This window comes from Engystomops pustulosus, chromosome 10 (assembly GCF_040894005.1).
Source record: "Engystomops pustulosus chromosome 10, aEngPut4.maternal, whole genome shotgun sequence".
Taxonomy (NCBI): Eukaryota; Metazoa; Chordata; class Amphibia; order Anura; family Leptodactylidae; genus Engystomops; species Engystomops pustulosus.
This window is the reverse complement of record NC_092420.1, coordinates 29,336,190-29,357,656: the sequence shown is the minus strand read 5'-3', so window position 1 is coordinate 29,357,656 and position 21,467 is coordinate 29,336,190. Positions and strand designations below refer to the sequence as shown.

Genomic DNA, 21,467 nt, shown 5'->3' with positions numbered 1-21,467 from the left:
AAGATTTTGCTTGTACCGTGGGTCCAGGAGAGTGAATACCCAGTAATCGGTGCTGGAATAAATTCTTTGAACGCGAGGGTCACGGGATAGGCAGCCTAGCATGAAATCTGCCATATGCGCCAGAGTCCCAACGCGCAATAATTCACTCCCCTCACTGGCCTGACTGTCCATTTCCTCCTCCTCCAACTCCTCCAACTCCTCTTCTTCTGCCCATACACGCTGAACAGTGAAGGACTGAACAATGGTCCCCTCTTGTGTCTCGCCAACATTCTCCTCCTCTTCCTCCTCATCCTCCTCCACCTCCTCCGATATGTGCTGAGAAACAGACCTAAGGGTGCTTTGGCTATCAACAAGGGAATCTTCTTCCCCCGTCTCTTGTGACGAGCGCAAAGCTTCCGACTTCATGCTGACCAGAGAGTTTTTCAACAGGCCAAGCAGCGGGATGGTGAGGCTGATGATGGCGGCATCACCACTGACCATCTGTGTTGACTCCTCAAAGTTACTCAGCACCTGACAGATATCAGACATCCACGTCCACTCCTCATTGTAGACTTGAGGAAGCTGACTGACCTGACTACCAGTTCTGGTGGAAGTTGACATCTGGCAGTCTACAATCGCTCTGCGCTGCTGGTAAACTCTGGATAACATGGTTAATGTTGAATTCCACCTCGTGGGCACATCGCACAACAGTCGGTGAGCGGGCAGTTGGAGGCGGCGCTGCGCTGCCCTGAGAGTGGCAGCATCTGTGCTGGACTTCCTGAAATGCGCACAGATGCGGCGCACCTTCGTGAGCAAATCTGACAGATTGGGGTATGTCTTGAGGAAACGCTGAACTATCAGATTTAACACATGGGCCAGGCATGGCACATGTGTCAGTCTGCCGAGTTGCAGAGCCGCCACCAGGTTACGGCCGTTGTCACACACAACCATGCCTGGCTTCAGGTTCAGCGGTGCCAGCCACAGATCAGTCTGCGCCGTGATGCCCTGTAATAGTTCTTGGGCGGTGTGCCTTTTATCGCCTAGGCTCAGCAGTTTGAGCACCGCCTGCTGTCGCTTAGCGAATAACGAACCCCATTGAAGTCAATGGGAGACTTGAGCATTTTTCAAGGGGACCAACGCTCTGCACAGGGAAGCTTGGCCAAACACCTGGGAACCTCAGAAAAGGATGGAAACACCACGGAAATGGACAGGAAACAGCAGGGGCAGCATGCATGGATGCCTCTGAGGCTGCTTAATCGCACCATTATGCCAAAATTATGGGCAACAGCATGGCCATGACAGAGTGACAGAATGAAGCTAGATAGCATCTAAAATATCCAATAATTGACCCTGACACTATAGGGGACGGCATGCAGAGGCAGCGACAGCAGGCTAGAGAGTGTCATGGCGACATACCCTAAATGGACTCAGGCTTCAAACCAATGGGTGGCGGAGAGGAACCAAAGGAGGTGAGCAAGAAGCGCTCAAATAATATCGGTACATGATAAAAGTTTGCCAGTATATTTTGTGGATTACACAGCAGGGTGGCGACAAAGTTAACAACTTTGATGTGGAATCCATGAAAACAACCCAAATTTGTGCCTGACACACCTCGTTTGATAAGGGGACGATGTATGGAGGCAGCTATATGGACGACTTTTGGAGGTAGCAATGGAGACAACGTGTGGAGGCTGCTATGGAGACAATTTAATTTGGATAGTGCCTGTATGTGGCAGTACAAAAAAGTTTTCAAACCAGAGGAGCAGGTAGGTGGCCCTCCAGAAAAATGAAATAGATTGAGTGCCTGTATGTGGCAGTCCAAAAAAGTTTTCAAACCAGAGGAGCAGGTAGGTGGCCCTCCAGAAAAATGGAATAGATTGAGTGCCTGTATGTGGCAGTCCAAAAAAGTTTTCAAACCAGAGGAGCAGGTAGGTGGCCCTCCAGAAAAATGAAATAGATTGAGTGCCTGTATGTGGCAGTCCAAAAAAGTTTTCAAACCAGAGGAGCAGGTAGGTGGCCCTCCAGAAAAATGAAATAGATTGAGTGCCTGTATGTGGCAGTCCAAAAAAGTTTTCAAACCAGAGGAGCAGGTAGGTGGCCCTCCAGAAAAATTGAATAGATTGAGTGCCTGTATGTGGCACTCCCAAAAATTGTTTAAAACAGAGGACCGGGTAGGTGGCCCTCCAGAAAAATTAAATGCATAAAGTACTATAGCTAGAGCCAGTGGGCCCTGTCAAAAAATAGCCAGTTTCCTCTGCTTTAGTGTACAAAGAGGAGGAGAAGGAGGAAAATGAGGAGGAGGAGGAGTGCATAAATTATTCAGATTGAGCTTCCTTCACCTAGTGGAGATTGGAAATTATGAGAAATCCAGGCTTTATTCATCTTAATAAGCGTCAGCCTGTCGGCGCTGTCAGTCGACAGGTGTGTACGCTTATCGGTGATGATGCCACCAGCTGCACTGAAAACCCGCTCGGACAAGACGCTAGCGGCAGGGCAGGCAAGAACCTCCAAGGCGTACAGTGCCAGTTCGTGCCACATATCCAGCTTTGAAACCCAGTAGTTGTAGGGAGCTGTGTGATCATTTAGGACGATGGTATGGTCAGCTACGTACTCCCTCACCATCTTTCTGTAAAGATCAGCCCTACTCTGCCGAGACTGGGGACAGGTGACAGTGTCTTGCTGGGGTGACATAAAGCTGGCAAAAGCCTTGTAAAGCGTACCCTTGCCAGTGCTGGACAAGCTACCTGCTCGCCTACTCTCCCTCGCTACTTGTCCCGCAGAACTACGCACTCTGCCGCTAGCGCTGTCAGAAGGGAAATACTGTTTCAGCTTGTGCACCAGGGCCTGCTGGTATTCATGCATTCTCACACTCCTTTCCTCTCCAGGGATGAGAGTGGAAAGATTTTGCTTGTACCGTGGGTCCTGGAGAGTGAATACCCAGTAATCGGTGCTGGAATAAATTCTTTGAACGCGAGGGTCACGGGATAGGCAGCCTAGCATGAAATCTGCCATATGCGCCAGAGTCCCAACGCGCAATAATTCACTCCCCTCACTGGCCTGACTGTCCATTTCCTCCTCCTCCAACTCCTCCAACTCCTCTTCTTCTGCCCATACACGCTGAACAGTGAAGGACTGAACAATGGTCCCCTCTTGTGTCTCGCCAACATTCTCCTCCTCTTCCTCCTCATCCTCCTCCACCTCCTCCGATATGTGCTGAGAAACAGACCTAAGGGTGCTTTGGCTATCAACAAGGGAATCTTCTTCCCCCGTCTCTTGTGACGAGCGCAAAGCTTCCGACTTCATGCTGACCAGAGAGTTTTTCAACAGGCCAAGCAGCGGGATGGTGAGGCTGATGATGGCGGCATCACCACTGACCATCTGTGTTGACTCCTCAAAGTTACTCAGCACCTGACAGATATCAGACATCCACGTCCACTCCTCATTGTAGACTTGAGGAAGCTGACTGACCTGACTACCAGTTCTGGTGGAAGTTGACATCTGGCAGTCTACAATCGCTCTGCGCTGCTGGTAAACTCTGGATAACATGGTTAATGTTGAATTCCACCTCGTGGGCACATCGCACAACAGTCGGTGAGCGGGCAGTTGGAGGCGGCGCTGCGCTGCCCTGAGAGTGGCAGCATCTGTGCTGGACTTCCTGAAATGCGCACAGATGCGGCGCACCTTCGTGAGCAAATCTGACAGATTGGGGTATGTCTTGAGGAAACGCTGAACTATCAGATTTAACACATGGGCCAGGCATGGCACATGTGTCAGTCTGCCGAGTTGCAGAGCCGCCACCAGGTTACGGCCGTTGTCACACACAACCATGCCTGGCTTCAGGTTCAGCGGTGCCAGCCACAGATCAGTCTGCGCCGTGATGCCCTGTAATAGTTCTTGGGCGGTGTGCCTTTTATCGCCTAGGCTCAGCAGTTTGAGCACCGCCTGCTGTCGCTTAGCGACGGCACTGCTGCTGTGCCTAGAGCTAGCGACTGATGGCGCCATGCCCACGGATGGTAGTTCAGAGGAGGAGGTGGAGGAGGGGTGGGAGGAGGAGGAGGCATAGTAGGCCTTTGAGACCTGGACCGAGGTAGGCCCCGCAATCCTCGGCGTCGGCAGTAAATGACCAGCCCCAGGGTCAGACTCGGTCCCAGCCTCCACCAAGTTAACCCAATGTGCCGTCAGCGATATATAGTGGCCCTGCCCGGCAGCACTCGTCCACGTGTCCGTGGTCAGGTGGACCTTGTCAGAAACGGCGTTGGTCAGGGCACGGATGATGTTGTCTGACACGTGCTGGTGCAGGGCTGGGACGGCACATCGGGAAAAGTAGTGGCGGCTGGGGACCGAATACCGAGGGGCGGCCGCCGCCATGAGGTTGCGAAAGGCCTCGGTCTCTACTAGCCTATAGGGCAGCATCTCCAGGCTAAGCAATCTGGAGATGTGGACATTAAGGGCTTGGGCGTGCGGGTGGGTTGCACTATATTTTCTTTTCCGCTCCAGCGTCTGGGGTATGGAGAGCTGAACGCTGGTGGATGCTGTGGAGGATCGTGGAGGCAACGATGGGGTTTTTGTGCCAGGGTCCTGGGCAGGGGGCTGACTATCAGCTGACACAGGGGAAGGAGCAGTGGTGTGCACGGTCGGAGGTGAACGGGCTTGGTGCCACTGATTCGGGTGTTTAGCATTCATATGCCTGCGCATACTGGTGGTAGTTAAGCTAGTAGTGGTGGAACCCCTGCTGATCCTGGTTTGGCAAAGGTTGCACACCACAGTCCGTCGGTCATCCGGTGTTTCCTTAAAGAACCTCCAGACTTCTGAAAATCTAGCCCTCGCCGCGGGAGCTTCACTACGTGACACATTTGGCGCTGATGCACCTGCTCTGGCCCTGCCTCTCCGTCTGGCCCCACCACTGCCTCTTCCAACCTGTTCTGCTATAGGACTCTCCTCCGTCTCAGAAGCACTGTGTTCACCCGGCCTCTCAACCCAGCTTGGGTCTGTCACCTCATCATCCTCCGATCCCTCAGTCTGCTCCCCCCTCGGACTTCCTGCCCTGACAACAACTTCACCACTGTCTGACAACCTCGTCTCCTCATCGTCGGACACCTCTTTACACACTTCTGCCACTACGTCAAGAAGGTCATCATCACCCACAGACTGCGACTGGTGGAAAACCTGGGCATCGGAAAATTGCTCAGCAGCAACCGGACAAGTGGTTTGTGACTGTGGGAAGGGTCCAGAAAACAGTTCCTCAGAGTATGCCGGTTCAAATGCCAAATTTTCCTGGGAGGGGGCAGACTGGGGGGGAGGAGGCTGAGGTGCAGGAGCTGGAGGAGTGCCGATTTCGGTGACATGGGTGGACTGCGTGGAAGACTGACTGGTGGACAAATTGCTTGAAGCATTGTCGGCAATCCACGACATCACCTGTTCGCACTGTTCTGGCCTCAACAGTGCTCTACCACGAGTCCCAGTAACTTCAGACATGAACCTAGGGAGTGTAGCTCTGCGGCGTTCCCCTGCTCCCTCATCAGCAGGTGGTGTCTCACCCCGGCCAGGACCACGGCCTCTGACCCCTGCAGTAGTTGGACGCCCACGTCCCCGCCCTCGTCCTCTACCCCTAGCCCTCGGGTTAAACATTTTGAAAATGAAAGTTATAACTTTAATTTTTTTTTTGCTTTTTTTTGTGTTTTTTTTTTTTTTTGTGTTTTTTAGTTTTTAAAACCAAACGATGCTATCCTATTGCTATGGCTATTTTCTAGCCAACTATGAAAGCACACTGCTATGCCAGATGAGATGACGCTGAGTTATGAAAAAATAAACGTAAAATAAAAAGGAAATGGCAGACTGTGCCTAATTGAAATCCAACCCCTAATAAATTATCCCACTTCGGTCTTTGCGATGGATATGTGCGTCACTAAGCGCTAAACACAGCGGTCGCAAGTCTCACTCCAAATTCCTCACAATTGGCTAGTATATGCACTGCAGCAAGGACAGCCACCAGCAGATCAACCAGAAATAAAATATATATAACGCTATTGTAGGCGTAAGTAAGCCGTTTGGATTCTCCTTTGGCTATTTTCTAGCCAAGTATGAAAGCACACTGATGAGATGACGCTGAGTTATGAAAAAATAAACGTAAAATAAAAAGGAAATGGCAGACTGTGCCTAATTGAAATCCAACCCCTAATAAATTATCCCACTTCGGTCTTTGCGATGGATATGTGCGTCACTAAGCGCTAAACACAGCGGTCGCAAGTCTCACTCCAAATTCCTCACAATTGGCTAGTATATGCACTGCAGCAAGGACAGCCACCAGCAGATCAACCAGAAATAAAATATATATAACTCTATTGTAGGCGTAAGTAAGCCGTTTGGATTCTCCTTTGGCTATTTTCTAGCCAAGTATGAAAGCACACTGATGAGATGACGCTGAGTTATGAAAAAATAAACGTAAAATAAAAAGGAAATGGCAGACTGTGCCTAATTGAAATCCAACCCCTAATAAATTTTCCCACTTCGGTCTTTGCGATGGATATGTGCGTCACTAAGAGCTAAACACAACGGTAGCAAGTCCCCCTGCAAATTCCTCACAATATGGTACTAGCTGCACTACTAGTGCCAGCAAGCCCAGCCACAAGCAAACAAAAAAAAAAAAAGTATAACGTTATTGTAGCCCTAAGAAGGGCTGTTGGGTTCTTGGAGAATCACTCCTGCCTAACAGTAATCTACCTGCACACTAACGCTAACCCTGACCAGCAGCAGCTCTCTCCCTAGCGGCATCCAGACACAGAATGATCCGAGCAGCGCGGGCAGTGGCTAGTCTATCCCAGGGTCACCTGATCTGGCCAGCCAACCACTGCTATCGACGTGTAAGGGTACCACGTCATGCTGGGTGGAGTGCAGAGTCTCCTGGCTTGTGATTGGCTCTGTTTCTGGCCGCCAAAAAGCAAAACGGCGGGAGCTGCCATTTTCTCGAGCGGGCGAAGTATTCGTCCGAGCAACGAGCAGTTTCGAGTACGCTAATGCTCGAACGAGCATCAAGCTCGGACGAGTATGTTCGCTCATCTCTATTATGGATTTTTGATCATGGGGAGTAAAAAATGAAAATGAAAAAACAAAAAAGGGCCAGGTCCTGAAAGGGTTAAATACCCAGAGTGAGACTCCCGCCCCAAAAAATAAGTAAAATAATTGGTCCAAAACATACCTGCAGCACCAAAACATGGTTCGCAAACCCGGCGTGCAAAACAATGCAACAGGAAGTAGTCCTGTCAAGTGAGAAGTCACACGATCGGGAGAAAAAGAGGATGGTGTTTTCCTCCGAGGCCAGTAAGTCACATGATCGGATGCCGACTGATAGAATCAACACAGGCGCTATATAGTATGCAGTTGCCATGCAACGAGCATACATACAGAAGAATACAAAGACAAATATTCAAAAAGTTAAAAAGACACATGTGGATGGCCTACCGATAACAATGCCCATCACATATAGAGAAACACTGGGTCACATTAATCGTCGCTGCTAACAATACTGCTATAAACAATATCACTAAATTCTGTTAGTAGAGGAGAAACTGAAGCAAAATGACAACCTTGTAATCACGGACATAATATAGAATTAAAAAATTTACATTCAGAAATTTTTTTTAAAATAGTAATATATTCTCTTTCAGCCATTAATATATCTCAATTTTCACTTAACAGCGCAGTCCTATCTGATGCCAGCTCCAAGTAAGTTATTGCTAACAAAATGTAACACAGTTCAGATTTTATGCATATATATATTTTTTTGTATATTACTGTCCTCTAATCTCGATTATCTGTTTTATTGTCATGGAGAGTTTCACTATCCTATATTAATTGTCCTAATTTACTGTAGGCTAAATGCACACTAACATCTTCTTCGGGATGCGTTTTTGAGTCTGTATTTCATCATACACTTTAGGTTGGCCATGTTTTGGGGATCTGCAAGAAAAAAGGTTAGGTCACATGAGGGTTTGCAGCCCATTCACCCATTGAACAGGGACAGGACCTTCTCTGACTTTTTCTAACAGCCTCCACACTGATACCTGAAAAACATATTTATGTGCATTGATCCATTGAAATGTGTCATTGTGCCATCAATTAAAAAAAAAGGTAGTGCATATCGAAAAACAATGGCTCAGTGCAGGAAGGCTTAGCCTACGTGCACACAAACCCGGTCCATTGTTTGCGGCCAAATGTCATCGATCACACAATGATGACAATAGAAAAAGATTTCCAGCCCCAAACACAGGCAGAAATAGGGTTCTATAATTTGTGGCTCAGGCAGTTGGCACGGGCCCTTGGTACACACCCATGTGAATAGTCAATCCAGCAATGGTGTAGAGATCAACGAGTGGCATCCTTTACTCCAGACATATTTTCTTGGAATCAAAGCAACTTGCAGGACAAGGAGAGGTCCATTGAGGTTTTGCTTCCCCGACAGATCTTGAAGAATCCCTAAGGGGTAATGACACGCACATGTCATCCGTTGTCTTCCTGTAATGATGGCATTTGACCCTCCAGGTTTAATAGCACTGTCTTTTATCAGAGAGTAAGATTTCTTGTTACATAGACTTCGCCAATTAAGGCCTCTTTGTAGGAGTGGGGAGACTTATAGCCATTGATGCTCCACTAGGGGATTCTGGGAAATACACAAATACATTTTCCAGGATGGGACAAGGAAAACATTGCCTCTTTTTGCTACTTTGAAAGCTAGCCCCTTTAACATCTAGATGGTAGACTGCACTGTTTCAACATGGTTGCATCTGTTCAATACAGTGTAGGGAACTGGTTTGTCAGAGTGAGAGGCTTTTGACTATGGCCAGGAAGTAAGAGTTCTCCTTGCAGAGACTTTGCCAGTTGAGACTTATTGCTATTGATATTGCTATTGATATTTTGAAACTCAGCCCTCTTAACATCAAGCATGACTTTCAGGAGGCCCAATGAAATGAAGTGGGATTGAAGCCAAAACCACAATATCTATTACAGAAGGAACAGATTCCCAACTGTAAACTGGACTTTTTCACTGTTGTTGCATCTCATCAGCACAGTGTAGTCATTAGGCTTCTTAAAATGCTTAATGTTAAGGGGACAGCCTTTCACGGAAGCAAAAAGAGGCATTAATTTCCTTGTCCCATCCTGGAAAACATATATTTGCATATTTTCCAGAATCTCCTAGTGGAAGAACAATGCCTACAAGGCGGCCTTACTTGGTAGAGTCTCTGTAAGGAAAGCTCTTACTTCTTGGCCCTAATCAATAGCTTATCACTAAGCCAAACCAGTTCCCTACACTGTACTGAAGAGGAGCAACCACATCGAAAAGGTGCTATCTACAGTTGTGAATCTGTTCTTTATGGAACAGATATACTGGTTTGGCTTTAATCCCACTTCATGTCATTAAGCTCATTAAAAGTCATGCTTGGTTAAGGGGGCTGCCTTTCAAGGTAGCAAAGAGAGACATGAAACAATCTAGGCCAGAATCCTGGTGTAGACTGCGCATAAATACATGAGCAAACTGGTTTCACATGTATTTATGAAGAGTTTGCTCCAGTATTGTGTCGTGACTGCACTGTGAACGCCACAACACAATCCTGTGCACAGAGAGGGCCGTTCCGGTGTACATTCACACCGGGCAGTGCGGTTTGCATTACTATTAGTAAATCTAGGCCATTTTTTTCCTTGTCCAATCCTTGAAAACATATTCCACTGTTTCCACTGTTATCAGATGAAGGTTGGTAAAACTAATGAGGAGCATTGCAGATATTTATGGGCATAGAGACCCTTACTTTATCTCAAGTACATTCCAATAGTTTCATGCCTGTAGCTTTATATGCTAAGAAAACCTAAAGATCAGCTAATTCCAGGGACTACTAAAAATATTTTTTCACATATTCCTTCATTTCTTTAAAAACACTTACATGTTCTATTATTTTACAGCACAGAATTATCATTACCAAGTATTTCCAAGTAAGAAATTATTAAAGAAACTTTAACTTTCGTTTATTTTCTAATGTAATTAGAGGTGTGGCTTACCATTTGAAGGCCATATTGTAGTATCAAGGATTTAGTGCAGTGGCCGAATTTATTTTGGTAGCCCAGATGTTTGTTCAACCTGTGCGACTTTTGGGCTCTGAAATTCTCCCGTTCTTGCACCTAATAATTCCCCAAACAGAACATGCTTGACCCAGACTTACTTCCGCAGCTAGTATTTGAAACTAAAAAGTCTCATACCACAAAAAGTTGCAAAAGTGAGACTAAACAGGCAACTCATCACATGTACCACAAAGGGAAAAAACTTAAAGGAAACATACCACCACAGATTTAGATATTAAGGTAGATCCGGTGGAAGGTGCCACTAATGTATGTAAGGATAGCCCTTTTAAGGGCTAATCCTTTAGTCCCATTTAGTTTTTTTTAATCTTTAATTGTGGTAATATGTAAAGTTTCTAAAGAGGCTACTGGGGCGCGGAGTAGCCGGAAATGAGGCTACATGGCACAGTTACTCCATGCCCCTGTAGCCTCTTTGATCCTACATGGAGCTGCGTGCACTTGTCCACGAAGCCGGCGTTCTGCGCATAAGCAGCAGCTTTGGATCCGAGACCACGCAGCCAGCGGCCTGGGTTCTGCACATGAGGCTCAAGGAGGCTACTGAGGCATGGAATAGCAAATTTACATATTACCAAATTAAAGATTAAAAAAGATAAAGGTGACTAAAGGATTAGCCCCTAGAAGGCACCTACCACCAGATCTACCTTAATAGGTAGGTTTCCTTTAAGAGACATTGCAATGATTAAGCAGGGCAACTTCAGGAAACTTGAAAAAGTGGCAGCTAAAAAACATACATGTGACCTATTGAGTTGATTGATTTGACCAACCATTCTTAATATATAGGCCTTGTAACTTAAGGGTGGAGTCACACGTTGCGTTTAACGCATGCGTTTAAAAACAAAAGCTGAAGGGAGATTTGCCTAATTAAACAGCTGTTAACACCTGTGTTTACAAAATGTAACCCATGCGTCTGTTAACACAATATTATCATATGTGTTAACATTTACATTTTGTAAATACAAGTGTTAACAGCTGTTTAATTAGGCAAATCTTTCTTCAGCTTTTGCAATGCGTTTTTAAACACATGCATTAAACGCGACGTGTGAGCGCACCCTAAGAAGCCAAACATTCGTTCTGGGGCAACCACAATGTTATTGGATGGGAATTGCTAAATGTTTTTACATGTGTTGCTTATTTCGTAGAAAACACACTTTAATTTTTCTATTGTTTCTTTTACTAGCGCACGGTTATTATTATAATCAACATATACCAAGTAAGACTTTACAAAATACATTTTAATGGTCAAACAGCTAACTACTATGTATTTTTAGAATGTGAAGTATGGTGAGCTCTGCAGGAAACCTGAAGCTAAATCTTCTATAAATCTACTTGTTAGTCTTGCATTTCTTGCAAATTTTCTTTTGCTATATCTTGAAAGGTAAACTTGAGTAAAATTGAATTCATTCACCATGAATAACTTTTTAGTGCAGACAGTTCAAGCTCCCAGGTCACAAATGATCTGTTTAATGGTGTGTGTGTATATTGTTAGCAGCAGAACTGTTAAATGTAATTTGATATGGAGGGATTGTAGCTGGTCGTGGTACACTTTTCACAGCCCTTCCCTTCTGCTCTGAGTAAAACTGCAGTTATTCCTAAAACCAATTCAATGCAGAGATCTCACCGCACAACTAAACACGTCTTAATGACCCAAGTCCAGCTACAATTTTGAAATATAAATCCCTTTTCCACTGATTTAATAGCTCGTTATCACTGCAACCTAACAATGTCTGAAGCTTTGCATGATCAAAACTTGCAGTGTCCATTTCCTTTTAAATATTATACAGGCAGACCCGGGTTACATACAAGATAGGTTCCTTGGGCTTGTACTAAAGTAGAATTTGTATGTAAGTCTGAAAGGTATATTTTATAATTGAAGCTCCAGACAAATTTTTTTTTCCGATCGCGGGTGTTAACCCCTAACACGCCGCGGTCACGCTGACCGCGGCGTGTTAGGGGCATTTAAAGTGAATCGGACCCCCTTGCGGCGCTTACCGGGGGGGTCCGCTGTTCCAATCGCAGCCCCGGGACTGCCAGTGCCCGGGGCTGCGCGATCCTGCTTCCAGGAGCCTTCTGCCTTCTGGCAGTGTAACACACTAGGGGTCATTTACTAAGGGCCCGATTCGCATTTTCCCAACGTGTTACCCGAATATTTCCGATTTGCGCCGATTTCCCCTGAATTGCCCCGGGATTTTGGCGCACGCGATCGGATTGTGGCGCATCAGCGCCGTCATGCACGCAACGGAAATCGGGGGGCGTGGCCGAACGAAAACCCGACGGATTCGGAAAAACCGCTGCATTTTAAAAAAAATGTGTCGCGGAGCTTGCACTTACCTTCACTCAGCCCGGCTCGGTGTATTCCAGTGCGTTCCAGGGAACTTTTATAGTATTTTTAGTGTACGGTGTACGACCCCCAAAAAATACAAAAAGAAAGGAAACCAAAATTGACAATTTTCTTTTCACCCATACATTCAAGAGTTAATAAAATCTCATCAATAAGCTACAGACCCACTAAAATGAAGTATTTGTAAAGTGCATCTCATGTCGCAAAAAATAAGCCCTTATATGTCCAAATTGCCCAAAAAATAAAGATTGTATAGCCAATAAAAAGTGACAATTCATAATCTGCTTTGAACGGGGTAGCTTCTCTTTGATGCCCTGGCGTGTGCCCATACAGCAGGTTACCACCACATATGGGGTATTGTTATACGTGGGAGGGATTGGGTATCAAATTTTGTGGAGCGTTTTGGTATTTTATCCACTGAAAATTTGTACATTTTTTGAAAAACACATTAATTTAGCCAAAAAAATGTCACTTTCAAAATTGCATTTTGTTTTAACCCCTGTAAAACAATTAAAGGGTTAACAAACTTCATAAAAGTTGTTTTACGTACATTGAGGGGTGTAGTTTCTATAATGGGGTAATTTATGGGGTTTTACTTTTATTTAGGTCTCTCAAAGTGATTTGAAACCTGAGCAGGTCCCTCAATAGCAGGATTTTGCCTTTTTTATGAAAATGTGAAAAATCACACCTAACGTTCAAAGCCCCATAACATCTTACAAAGATAAGAGTATGCATAAAAAACCATGTCCACATAAAGAAGACATTCGGTGAATGTTAGTTATTAAGTATTTTTGCGGTTATGACTATGTATGGAAAAAGTAGAACATTTTGAAGTTCGAAAATCAAGAATTTTTCCAAATTTTCACTAAATATCAGATTTTCTTATAAATAAATGCAACACAAACCACCAAAATTTTTCAACTAACATGAAGTACAATGTGTCACGAGAAAACTATTTTAAAATCACTTGGATATGTTAAAGAGTTCCGAAGTTACAACCATTTATAGTGACACAGGGCAGATTTGAAAAATCTGTCAGGAAGGTGAAAAGTGGCTTCAGCGTTAAGGGGATAACAAATGGACTCATGCATTTTTAAAATGTACTGCAGAATGCATTTTGCTAAGTCCATAGGGACACATCACACATGCATTATGTTGTGGACAGCAGGTTATAGAACAGGAGGAGCTGGGAAGATTGTCCAAAGTGTCCACGTTAGAGTAGGAGGATCTGAGCAGATTGTACATAGTATTCTATCTTGAGGAAGCATGTTATAGAGCAGAAGCAGTAGAGCAGATTATAATTAGTATCCTATGAGATACAGGTGGGGCTATTATTGATCTCTGTATGTATAAAGGAGAAGGTTGTGTATCACTGATAGGACCACCTCCTTTGCATCTCAGCATAAAAGACTGTAAATTTGTAAATGTCAATTTATGCAGAATTTTTTCAGACACAACTACATATGAATTCATTATGGCTCCCGCCAGTTTTCTGGCAGGGAAACCATATGAATCTCCCTCTCCCGCCAGTATGGGCGTGTGGGGGCAGATACTGGGCCGGGACCAGGACAAGCGGTAGGCAGGCTGGGGCGTGAATGCTTGGCCTGTCATATTTATTATAGTCTTCGCCTGAAAAAACTAAAGCAGCAGTTCTGATCTGGTCTAAAGATTGGAAGTGGCAAAGCTTGCGCCCATATTCACTAAGAGGTCTGAGCCATACTTAAAGGAAACCTACCACTTGAAATTGTACTTCTAAGCTTCAAATACCGAGCACCAGCTCACCCTATCTTCATTATTCTCATAAACCGATGTATTGCGGTTTAAACACTTTTGTAATCTTTATATGTGAAGCATGTGCGCGACCATGCGTGCACCTAAATAGAAAGAGAGCTGGTGACGTCACGCGCGCACAGTCAGCTCCTCCGGCTCTGTTACATGCCCCCTGCACATAGGATATTGGGGCAGATTTACTTACCCGGTCCATTCGCGATCCAGCGGCGCGTTCTCTGCGGTGGATTCGGGTCCGGCCGGGATTCATCAAGGTAGTTCCTCCGACGTCCACCAGATGGCTCTGCTGCGCTGAAAAGCATCTGAACGCACTCAAGTTCACCGGGTCAGACCAAGTGAAGGTAAACGCGTCCCAAGCGACACTTTTATTGTTTTAAATGCGGCGGTTTTTCCGAATCCATCGGGTTTTCGCTCGGCCACGCCCCCCGATTTCCGTTGCGTGCATGACGGCGCCGATGCGCCACAATCCGATCGCGTGCGCCAAAATCCCGGGGCAATACAGGGAAAATCGACGCAAATCGGAAATATTCGGGTAACACGTCGGGAAAACGCGAATCGGGCCCTTAGTAAATGACCCCCATAATGTACAATCTGCTTATCTTATCATGCTCTATAACATGCTGCCTGCAGAAAGAACACTATGTACAAACGGCTCACCTCCCCCTGCCTTCCGATAGAACAATATACACAGTCTTTTCAGCTTCTCCTACTCTACAACATGCAGTCTGCAGATAATACACCATGTACAGTCTTCTCCTCCTGCTCTACAACATGCAGTCTGCAGATAATACACCATGTACAGTCTTCTCCTCCTGCTCTACAACATGCAGTCTGCAGATAATACAACATGTACAGTCTTCATCTCCTGCTCTATTACATGCTGCCTGCAGTACAATGTATGCAATGTGATTGGCCACTTCTGCTCTAAAATATGTTCCGTGTAGATAAGACACAATTAAAAAATCTACTCAGCTCTTCCACCTCTCTTTGACCCAAGTCCAGCTACAATCTTGAAATCTTTCACTGATTTCACCATCTTTTCCACTGATTTAATAGCTCAATAACTCTCACTGCAACCTAACAATGTTTGAAGCTTTGCATGATCAAAACTTGTGCTGTCCATTTCCTTTTAAATATTATACAGGCAGTCCCCGGGTTACATACAAGATAGGTTCCTTGGGTTTGTACTTAAGTAGAATTTGTATGTAAGTCGGAACTGTATATTTTATAATTGAAGCTCCAGACAAATCAGACCTTTGTAAAGCATTTTCATTATTTTATAATAATTTTTTTCTTTATTCCAGATTACATGACTCATTATCCTTATCCCTCAAATTTTGGTAAGTATATTTTAAGGTAAATGGATACCTCTTTGGTTTCTAAGGGATCTTATTCTACAGTGCAATAATATTACCATAGTCAATGTGGGGGGTTTGTCACCAAGTTGTCTGTTTTTTTTGTCCTACTGTTGGAGATTTCGTTATCTGAACTGAGACAAAAAAATATCGGCTATGAAAACCAAATATTCATTCCCTCACTTCTGGATATTATTTCTATTCACAGTGGACTCGGACCCTCATTTTGTGATAAATGTTGAAGAAAAGAATGATGCTCTGTGCTTCAATATTCAGGAAGAGCCCGGGGTGATCCTAAATCTTATTGAGGATAAACAACTAGGTATGTAAGAAATTTGACATAGGATAGTAAAAGGCTATGGAAAACATTTGTTTTGGTTAATTGCATGTTTTTTGGGCTGAAAAAAATTGTAGTGGGTCTTTAACATAAATCATTGACTATTTAACTTCCCCAGTTGGTCTCCAGCTGCCATTTCTCGGCTTTTGAACAACCTTCGCTATATTTTTTATAATGTCAATAGGAATGTAAAGTTGTAGGATTATGGACAGAACTTCTGTTTTAATGTAAGAATCAGGACCCCTTAGAGCAGTATACACTGCCCTGATGGTGGTCCCTCACAGTCCCGCGGACGCATTTCCATTTGGGTTTTCCGACTTTTTGGGGATTGCGCCGCTGGGACAAGTGTTTAATAGGCGATTGTTTCGCACTCGATCAGTTTTGCTGCAGTCGCTCCGGCTTACATGCAACACAAATTGGGGGGGCGAGCCATCGGACGATCCGACAGATTTTACTTAAAAATTGTGTCGCAAGCCAAGCACTTACATGCACAGGGAGGAAGATGGTGAACTCCGTTGGACCTGAGTGGGGAAGCGACACATGCAGGAAATCGGGTGCACGATCTTCTTGAACTGCGGCACATTGTCCAACACCAATGCACTTTCGGGATCTCCTCCGGACCGGGTAAGTAAATGTGCCCCATAGAGTATGGTTTTCTTGTTTCTTATACCTAAAAAATGGTGGAACTGACCTCCAGATCATTAATGACATTTAAAAAATACCATAATGAATTAAAAAAAAACGTTTAAAAGAATGGGTTTCAAGTTTTCTCTCGCAGCAGATTTCTATCACAGGTATACCCACTCTATACGTGCCCTCAGCGCCATAGCAGTTACAGAAATGCACCCTCTATACTTCACTATACCTTGCAATCCGTGCCTGATAAAGGTCTAATATTTTAAGACCGAAACTTTGCATTTTTGTGGATTGCTTTCTCACTTGAATAAAATATACTATGTAAATTCATCTATCAAGAATTGTCAAGTCTCTTCAATACATTCTCATGGACTGACCACACTTTGGATGGAACTGGCTTACCCAATATGAAGTACAGGCGGTCCCCTACTTAAGGACACCCGACTCACAGACGACCCCTAGTTACAGACAGACCCCTCTGCCCACTGTGACCTCTGGTTTGGTCTCTGGATGATATTACTATAGTCCCGGACTTCAATGATCAGCTGTAAAGTGTCTATAATGAAGCTTTATTAATAATCCTTGGTCCCATTACAGCAAAAAAATTTGAAACTCCAATTGTCACCGGGGCAAAAACATTTTTTGTCTTGAACTACAATTATAAAATATACAGTTTTGACTTACATACAAATTCAACTTAAGAACAAACCTATGGAACCTATCTTGTACGTAACCCGGGGACTGCCTGTATATCTGACAGTGTAATGATTACACTGTTGGCATATCTGTGGGCAGGAACGTATATCAAGTTCTGTCCCCATCAGTGTGGTGACGCTGTGTCACATCACTTTTCATTTTCCATGATCCCAGACTGAGCAAGGACAATGTGAATCTGCCCATAAAGAGGACCTGTCACCTGTAAAAACGGCCCTAGGAGCTGTTTGTTAAAGTAATCAGCTTCTAGTGCTACAACAGATGTAGCAGTGTTGGAAGAGGAGAGCTTTCTGGAATAGGAACGCCAGACAGTACTCAAAGCGGTCCGGCGTATTCATAAGGGGGCGGTATTAGGGGCGCTGACTGCCGCATCTAGCCCAGCAGTCACCACCGGCCTATGGAGTGGGAAGCGCAGTCCGGTGTTCCTATTGTACAGCACGGAAGTGTCTTCTAGCTTTATTGGTGGTTTCCGATAACGCTAGCATTGTAACACTGCTACATCTGTTGTAGTACTAGGAGCTGCTTACTTTAGTGCCGTTTTTACAGGTGACAGGTCTCTTTATGGATACTTTTTAATTCAAATTGTTTTGGATATAGAATGTATATTCGGCTTTAGGCCTCATGCACATGTACATCAGACATTAGCCTTTGAGCACCACTCACAGTGCTGATGTCAATAGAAAATAAATAGGACCAGCGGTACTTGTACCTGCCGTGTGCAAGAGCCCATAGAAAGTAATGGGGTTGTGAGTTAGCTGCTAAAAAGAATGTTCTGCTCATGGCCAAAATACTTGCACTGCGCCTCACTATTTGTGGCCCTTATTGCATAGAGTCATTTCTTAGCCAGCATTTTCATCTTTAGGTATTGCAGTGAATGGCGAACTTATTGGAAACAAGAAAGTTGAAAATGTTATATCCAATGAAACATATTTTGGAAGATTTGGGATTGTACACAAAGAGATGAAGATAAGAATTGAAGTGACAACAGAAAAAATTACAGTTTTGAATCATAAGAACAAGAAAACCTTCTCATGGCAGAAGAAAGGCTTCATAAACAAGGAAGGGTGAGGAACCTATAAAGCTTTACCATTTGTTTGAACTGTAATGAACATATATATAATGAACATATATAAATATATGAACTATATAGATTGACTGATGGGTGCAAGTCAAGAAAGTTGTGTCCATCAACATAAAACTTCTTAGCGAAGTTAAAAGGTCCACTAAAAGGATTGGCATACTATAGATATATTCATAGTTCATATTATTTTGTGCTTATACTCTTCCAGGTTTAATCTGTTAGTTAACAAAAGAAAAAATGTGACCTTTTCATTTGGAGACGGGGCAACATTTGTTATACTTCTACATGAAGTTTGGAAAGGTCACCCTCTCCACCGGGACTTCTTAGGCTTTTATACACTGGATGATCATACATTTTCTGAAGGAGTCCATGGACTGCTAGGTAAACCTTATTTCTGCATTAGATAGTGTTTTTACCTTCATTATTTGTCATTGTGTTTGTGTGCACTCACTTAAAGGGAACCTGTATGCAGAAATTGCCCAGAATGGATTTAAGATCTTGAAGATCAACTTTGACATGAGATGTAAATGGTTGTATGTAATCACTGAGGCAGAGAGTTTAGCAGTGAAGTCAAATTCTCCTTGACTAATAATATTCACTCTCTGCAGAAGACTGGTAAATGATGTCAAAAAGGGATGTTGTGAGGCTAAGAGAGCTTAACTTCAGCACTAAAATCTCTACCTCCAAGAATTTATGGAACCAATTTACATCTCATTTCAAATGGATACAAGGAAAAAAGTTGGGGGGAGCAGCACAATGAAAAAACGAATTAGGATTCGTGGTGGGTGCAGGCTTCAAAAGGATCCATCTCCAAATCAGTGTTTTATTTCGCCAGTGGGCAGATGCAACGTTTCAGCTGTCTCAATGCAGCAATTTCTGCTGTCAGGTTCCCTTTAAAAAGTTTTCCAGGACTGGGGCAGCTGTAAGAAAAAAAGTTTACATAAGTGTCATGGTGACAGGACTTGTGGCGACCAAGTAGTGGACTCAATAGGCCTGATGATGTAACTACGTCTCCATTTCCCGATGAGGCCACTGAAGGATTGCAGCAGGTCCCTGGCTGTTAATACTTTTGACCTAGCCGAATAGGTAGCAGAAACTATGCTAATACTGAGGGTTCTGCAGGTCATGGTGACATACAAGTTATGTTCCTGGAGCCCGCCAAGGCCACTGATTGAATACAGTTGGTCCTGTGTCCACTAAACCTTCTGCATCAGTTATCAGTGATGTTTAACAAGTGGCAGAAATGCAAATTGACCGCAACAAGATATGCACCATTAACTTTTTTTTAGCTTATGCTTTCCCTGGCCCACATGGGTTTTTCCAGGACAATTTTTCTTTCAATTCTTCTATAATTTTACTTATGACTTACCAAAGTCATATTTGTGTTTACAGGATGGGTAATTTATTCCCATCTTATACCACGTGATCTGTCATAAGCATCTGATACATGTAGGTTCCACCTAGAAGACCAATATCTCCAGAATGATGGTCTATTTACATCTGTCTCAACAAAGGAGAGATGGCTGGAACTATTTTAGCACTCACATGTTAATATTGTGCGTTTTACTTAATGGTTAAATTTTTTTTATTATGTTTTACTTTCCAAGGACAATTTTTCCATGGAATCAATTATGAAATTACTAATGTTCACAAAACTGATGACCCAGAAAAACCGAATGCAACCATGAAAGTGAAGAACAAACTACTGACAGTGACAAGGTAGGGGATATTTATCAACATAAAATCCCACCTGATTAAGAGGTTAATCTCTTGTAGGTCCTTATTACATTATGGATGCCTCAGTACAACATTGGAGAAGACTCAGTTCAGGATCTTGAATTCAACTCGGTGGAGTGTAGTCAGTCTTCTTCATCATCCCCAAAGAATAACTTGAAGTAACCAGATAAATACATTATTGTTGACTTCATTTTTACTTACTTGTTTTAGGGGTGTACAAAGAGACTACCGAAAAGACCTGAAGAACGGCGATAAAATTCCCTGCTGGTTTGTGCATTTCAATGGAGAAGGCCTTATCGACGGGACCCACACTGACTACATTGTATCTGATATCTTCAGTATTTCTTATTAGACATGATTGACAAAGACATAGTTTAATTCACTACAGAGTTTTCTTCTTATTAATTTTTAAACTAGAAAGTTGCTATCTGCACGTAGTCCTCCGGTGTAGTTACAATGCTCATACATTCATCCTTCTTAGGATGACGTTTTGGTCATTCTTTGACCTGTTCTGTTGGGTGGACATGGCCAGATAGTTGTGTGGCATGAGATTAACAGCTAGGAAAAACATGATTTTACAATATTATGTCACAAAGTGATATGATTTATGTCTTTTGTATTAAAAATCTGAGACATTTATCAAATTTAAGTTCAGTCAATGGCCGATGCACCAATGAGATCTAATGGTGACGATATGACTCCATATTCCGAAATTTTTCTTTGTATGAAGTAACAGTAATAAATGTGAAATAAAGTGACATTCAATGATAAGATCTCCATTTCTTTATTTCATGTTGTGAGTAAAGATCTACTGGTAATGCACAGTTGAAGCCAGAAGTTTACATACACTATATAACAAGACACATAAACATATTGTTCTCAATATTTTACCTGAAATCAGAATAAACTTTTTCAGTTTTAAGTCAATTAGGATTACCAAAATTATGAATATTTGTCAAATGCAAGAAGGAGGGAGAACTTTTTAGGCATTTTATTACATTCTGCAAATATAAAAAAGTTTACATACAGTTCATCAATATTTGGTACAATTGCCCTTAAATTGTATGACTTGGGTCAAACATTTTAGATATCCTTCCACAAGAGTTGGTAGGAATTTGAGCCCATTCCTCCTGACAAAACTGAGCCATGTTTGCAGGCTTGCACCTGCCTTTTCAGCTTTGCCCATAAATTTTAATAGTATTGAGATGAGGGCTTTTTGATGGCCCCTCCAAACTATTGGCCCACATTTATCAAAAATAGTGCAAACTGCATTACGTGCAGTTTGCCAGTAAAGTGTGCAGTGTGTGACATATTCATGAAATGTGTTATGTGATCTTCATTAATCTGGTGCCCCCTGCACTGCTCTGAAAGTGGGCA

The 21,467-nt window shown here is 43.6% G+C and overlaps 1 protein-coding gene across 3 annotated transcripts in view; it reads left to right on the top strand.

Annotated features, from left to right (window-relative positions):
• LOC140104302 (inter-alpha-trypsin inhibitor heavy chain H3-like) overlaps positions 1-20,861 on the top strand; it is an 81,068-nt gene extending 60,207 nt beyond the window's left edge. The window contains exons 17-25 of one of the 3 annotated variants that reach the window (XM_072127781.1): positions 7,675-7,701; positions 9,931-9,960; positions 11,282-11,314; positions 15,535-15,570; positions 15,794-15,907; positions 18,135-18,336; positions 18,562-18,734; positions 19,961-20,072; positions 20,301-20,861. In XM_072127781.1, the coding sequence (XP_071983882.1) occupies positions 7,675-7,701; positions 9,931-9,960; positions 11,282-11,314; positions 15,535-15,570; positions 15,794-15,907; positions 18,135-18,336; positions 18,562-18,734; positions 19,961-20,072; positions 20,301-20,442 (869 nt within the window). In that variant the 3' untranslated portion in view covers positions 20,443-20,861. The remainder of the gene's footprint in view (positions 1-7,674; positions 7,702-9,930; positions 9,961-11,281; positions 11,315-15,534; positions 15,571-15,793; positions 15,908-18,134; positions 18,337-18,561; positions 18,735-19,960; positions 20,073-20,300) is intronic. The other 2 variants (XM_072127782.1, XM_072127783.1) reach the window with 2 other exon arrangements.
• Positions 20,862-21,467: the final 606 nt, after the last annotated feature.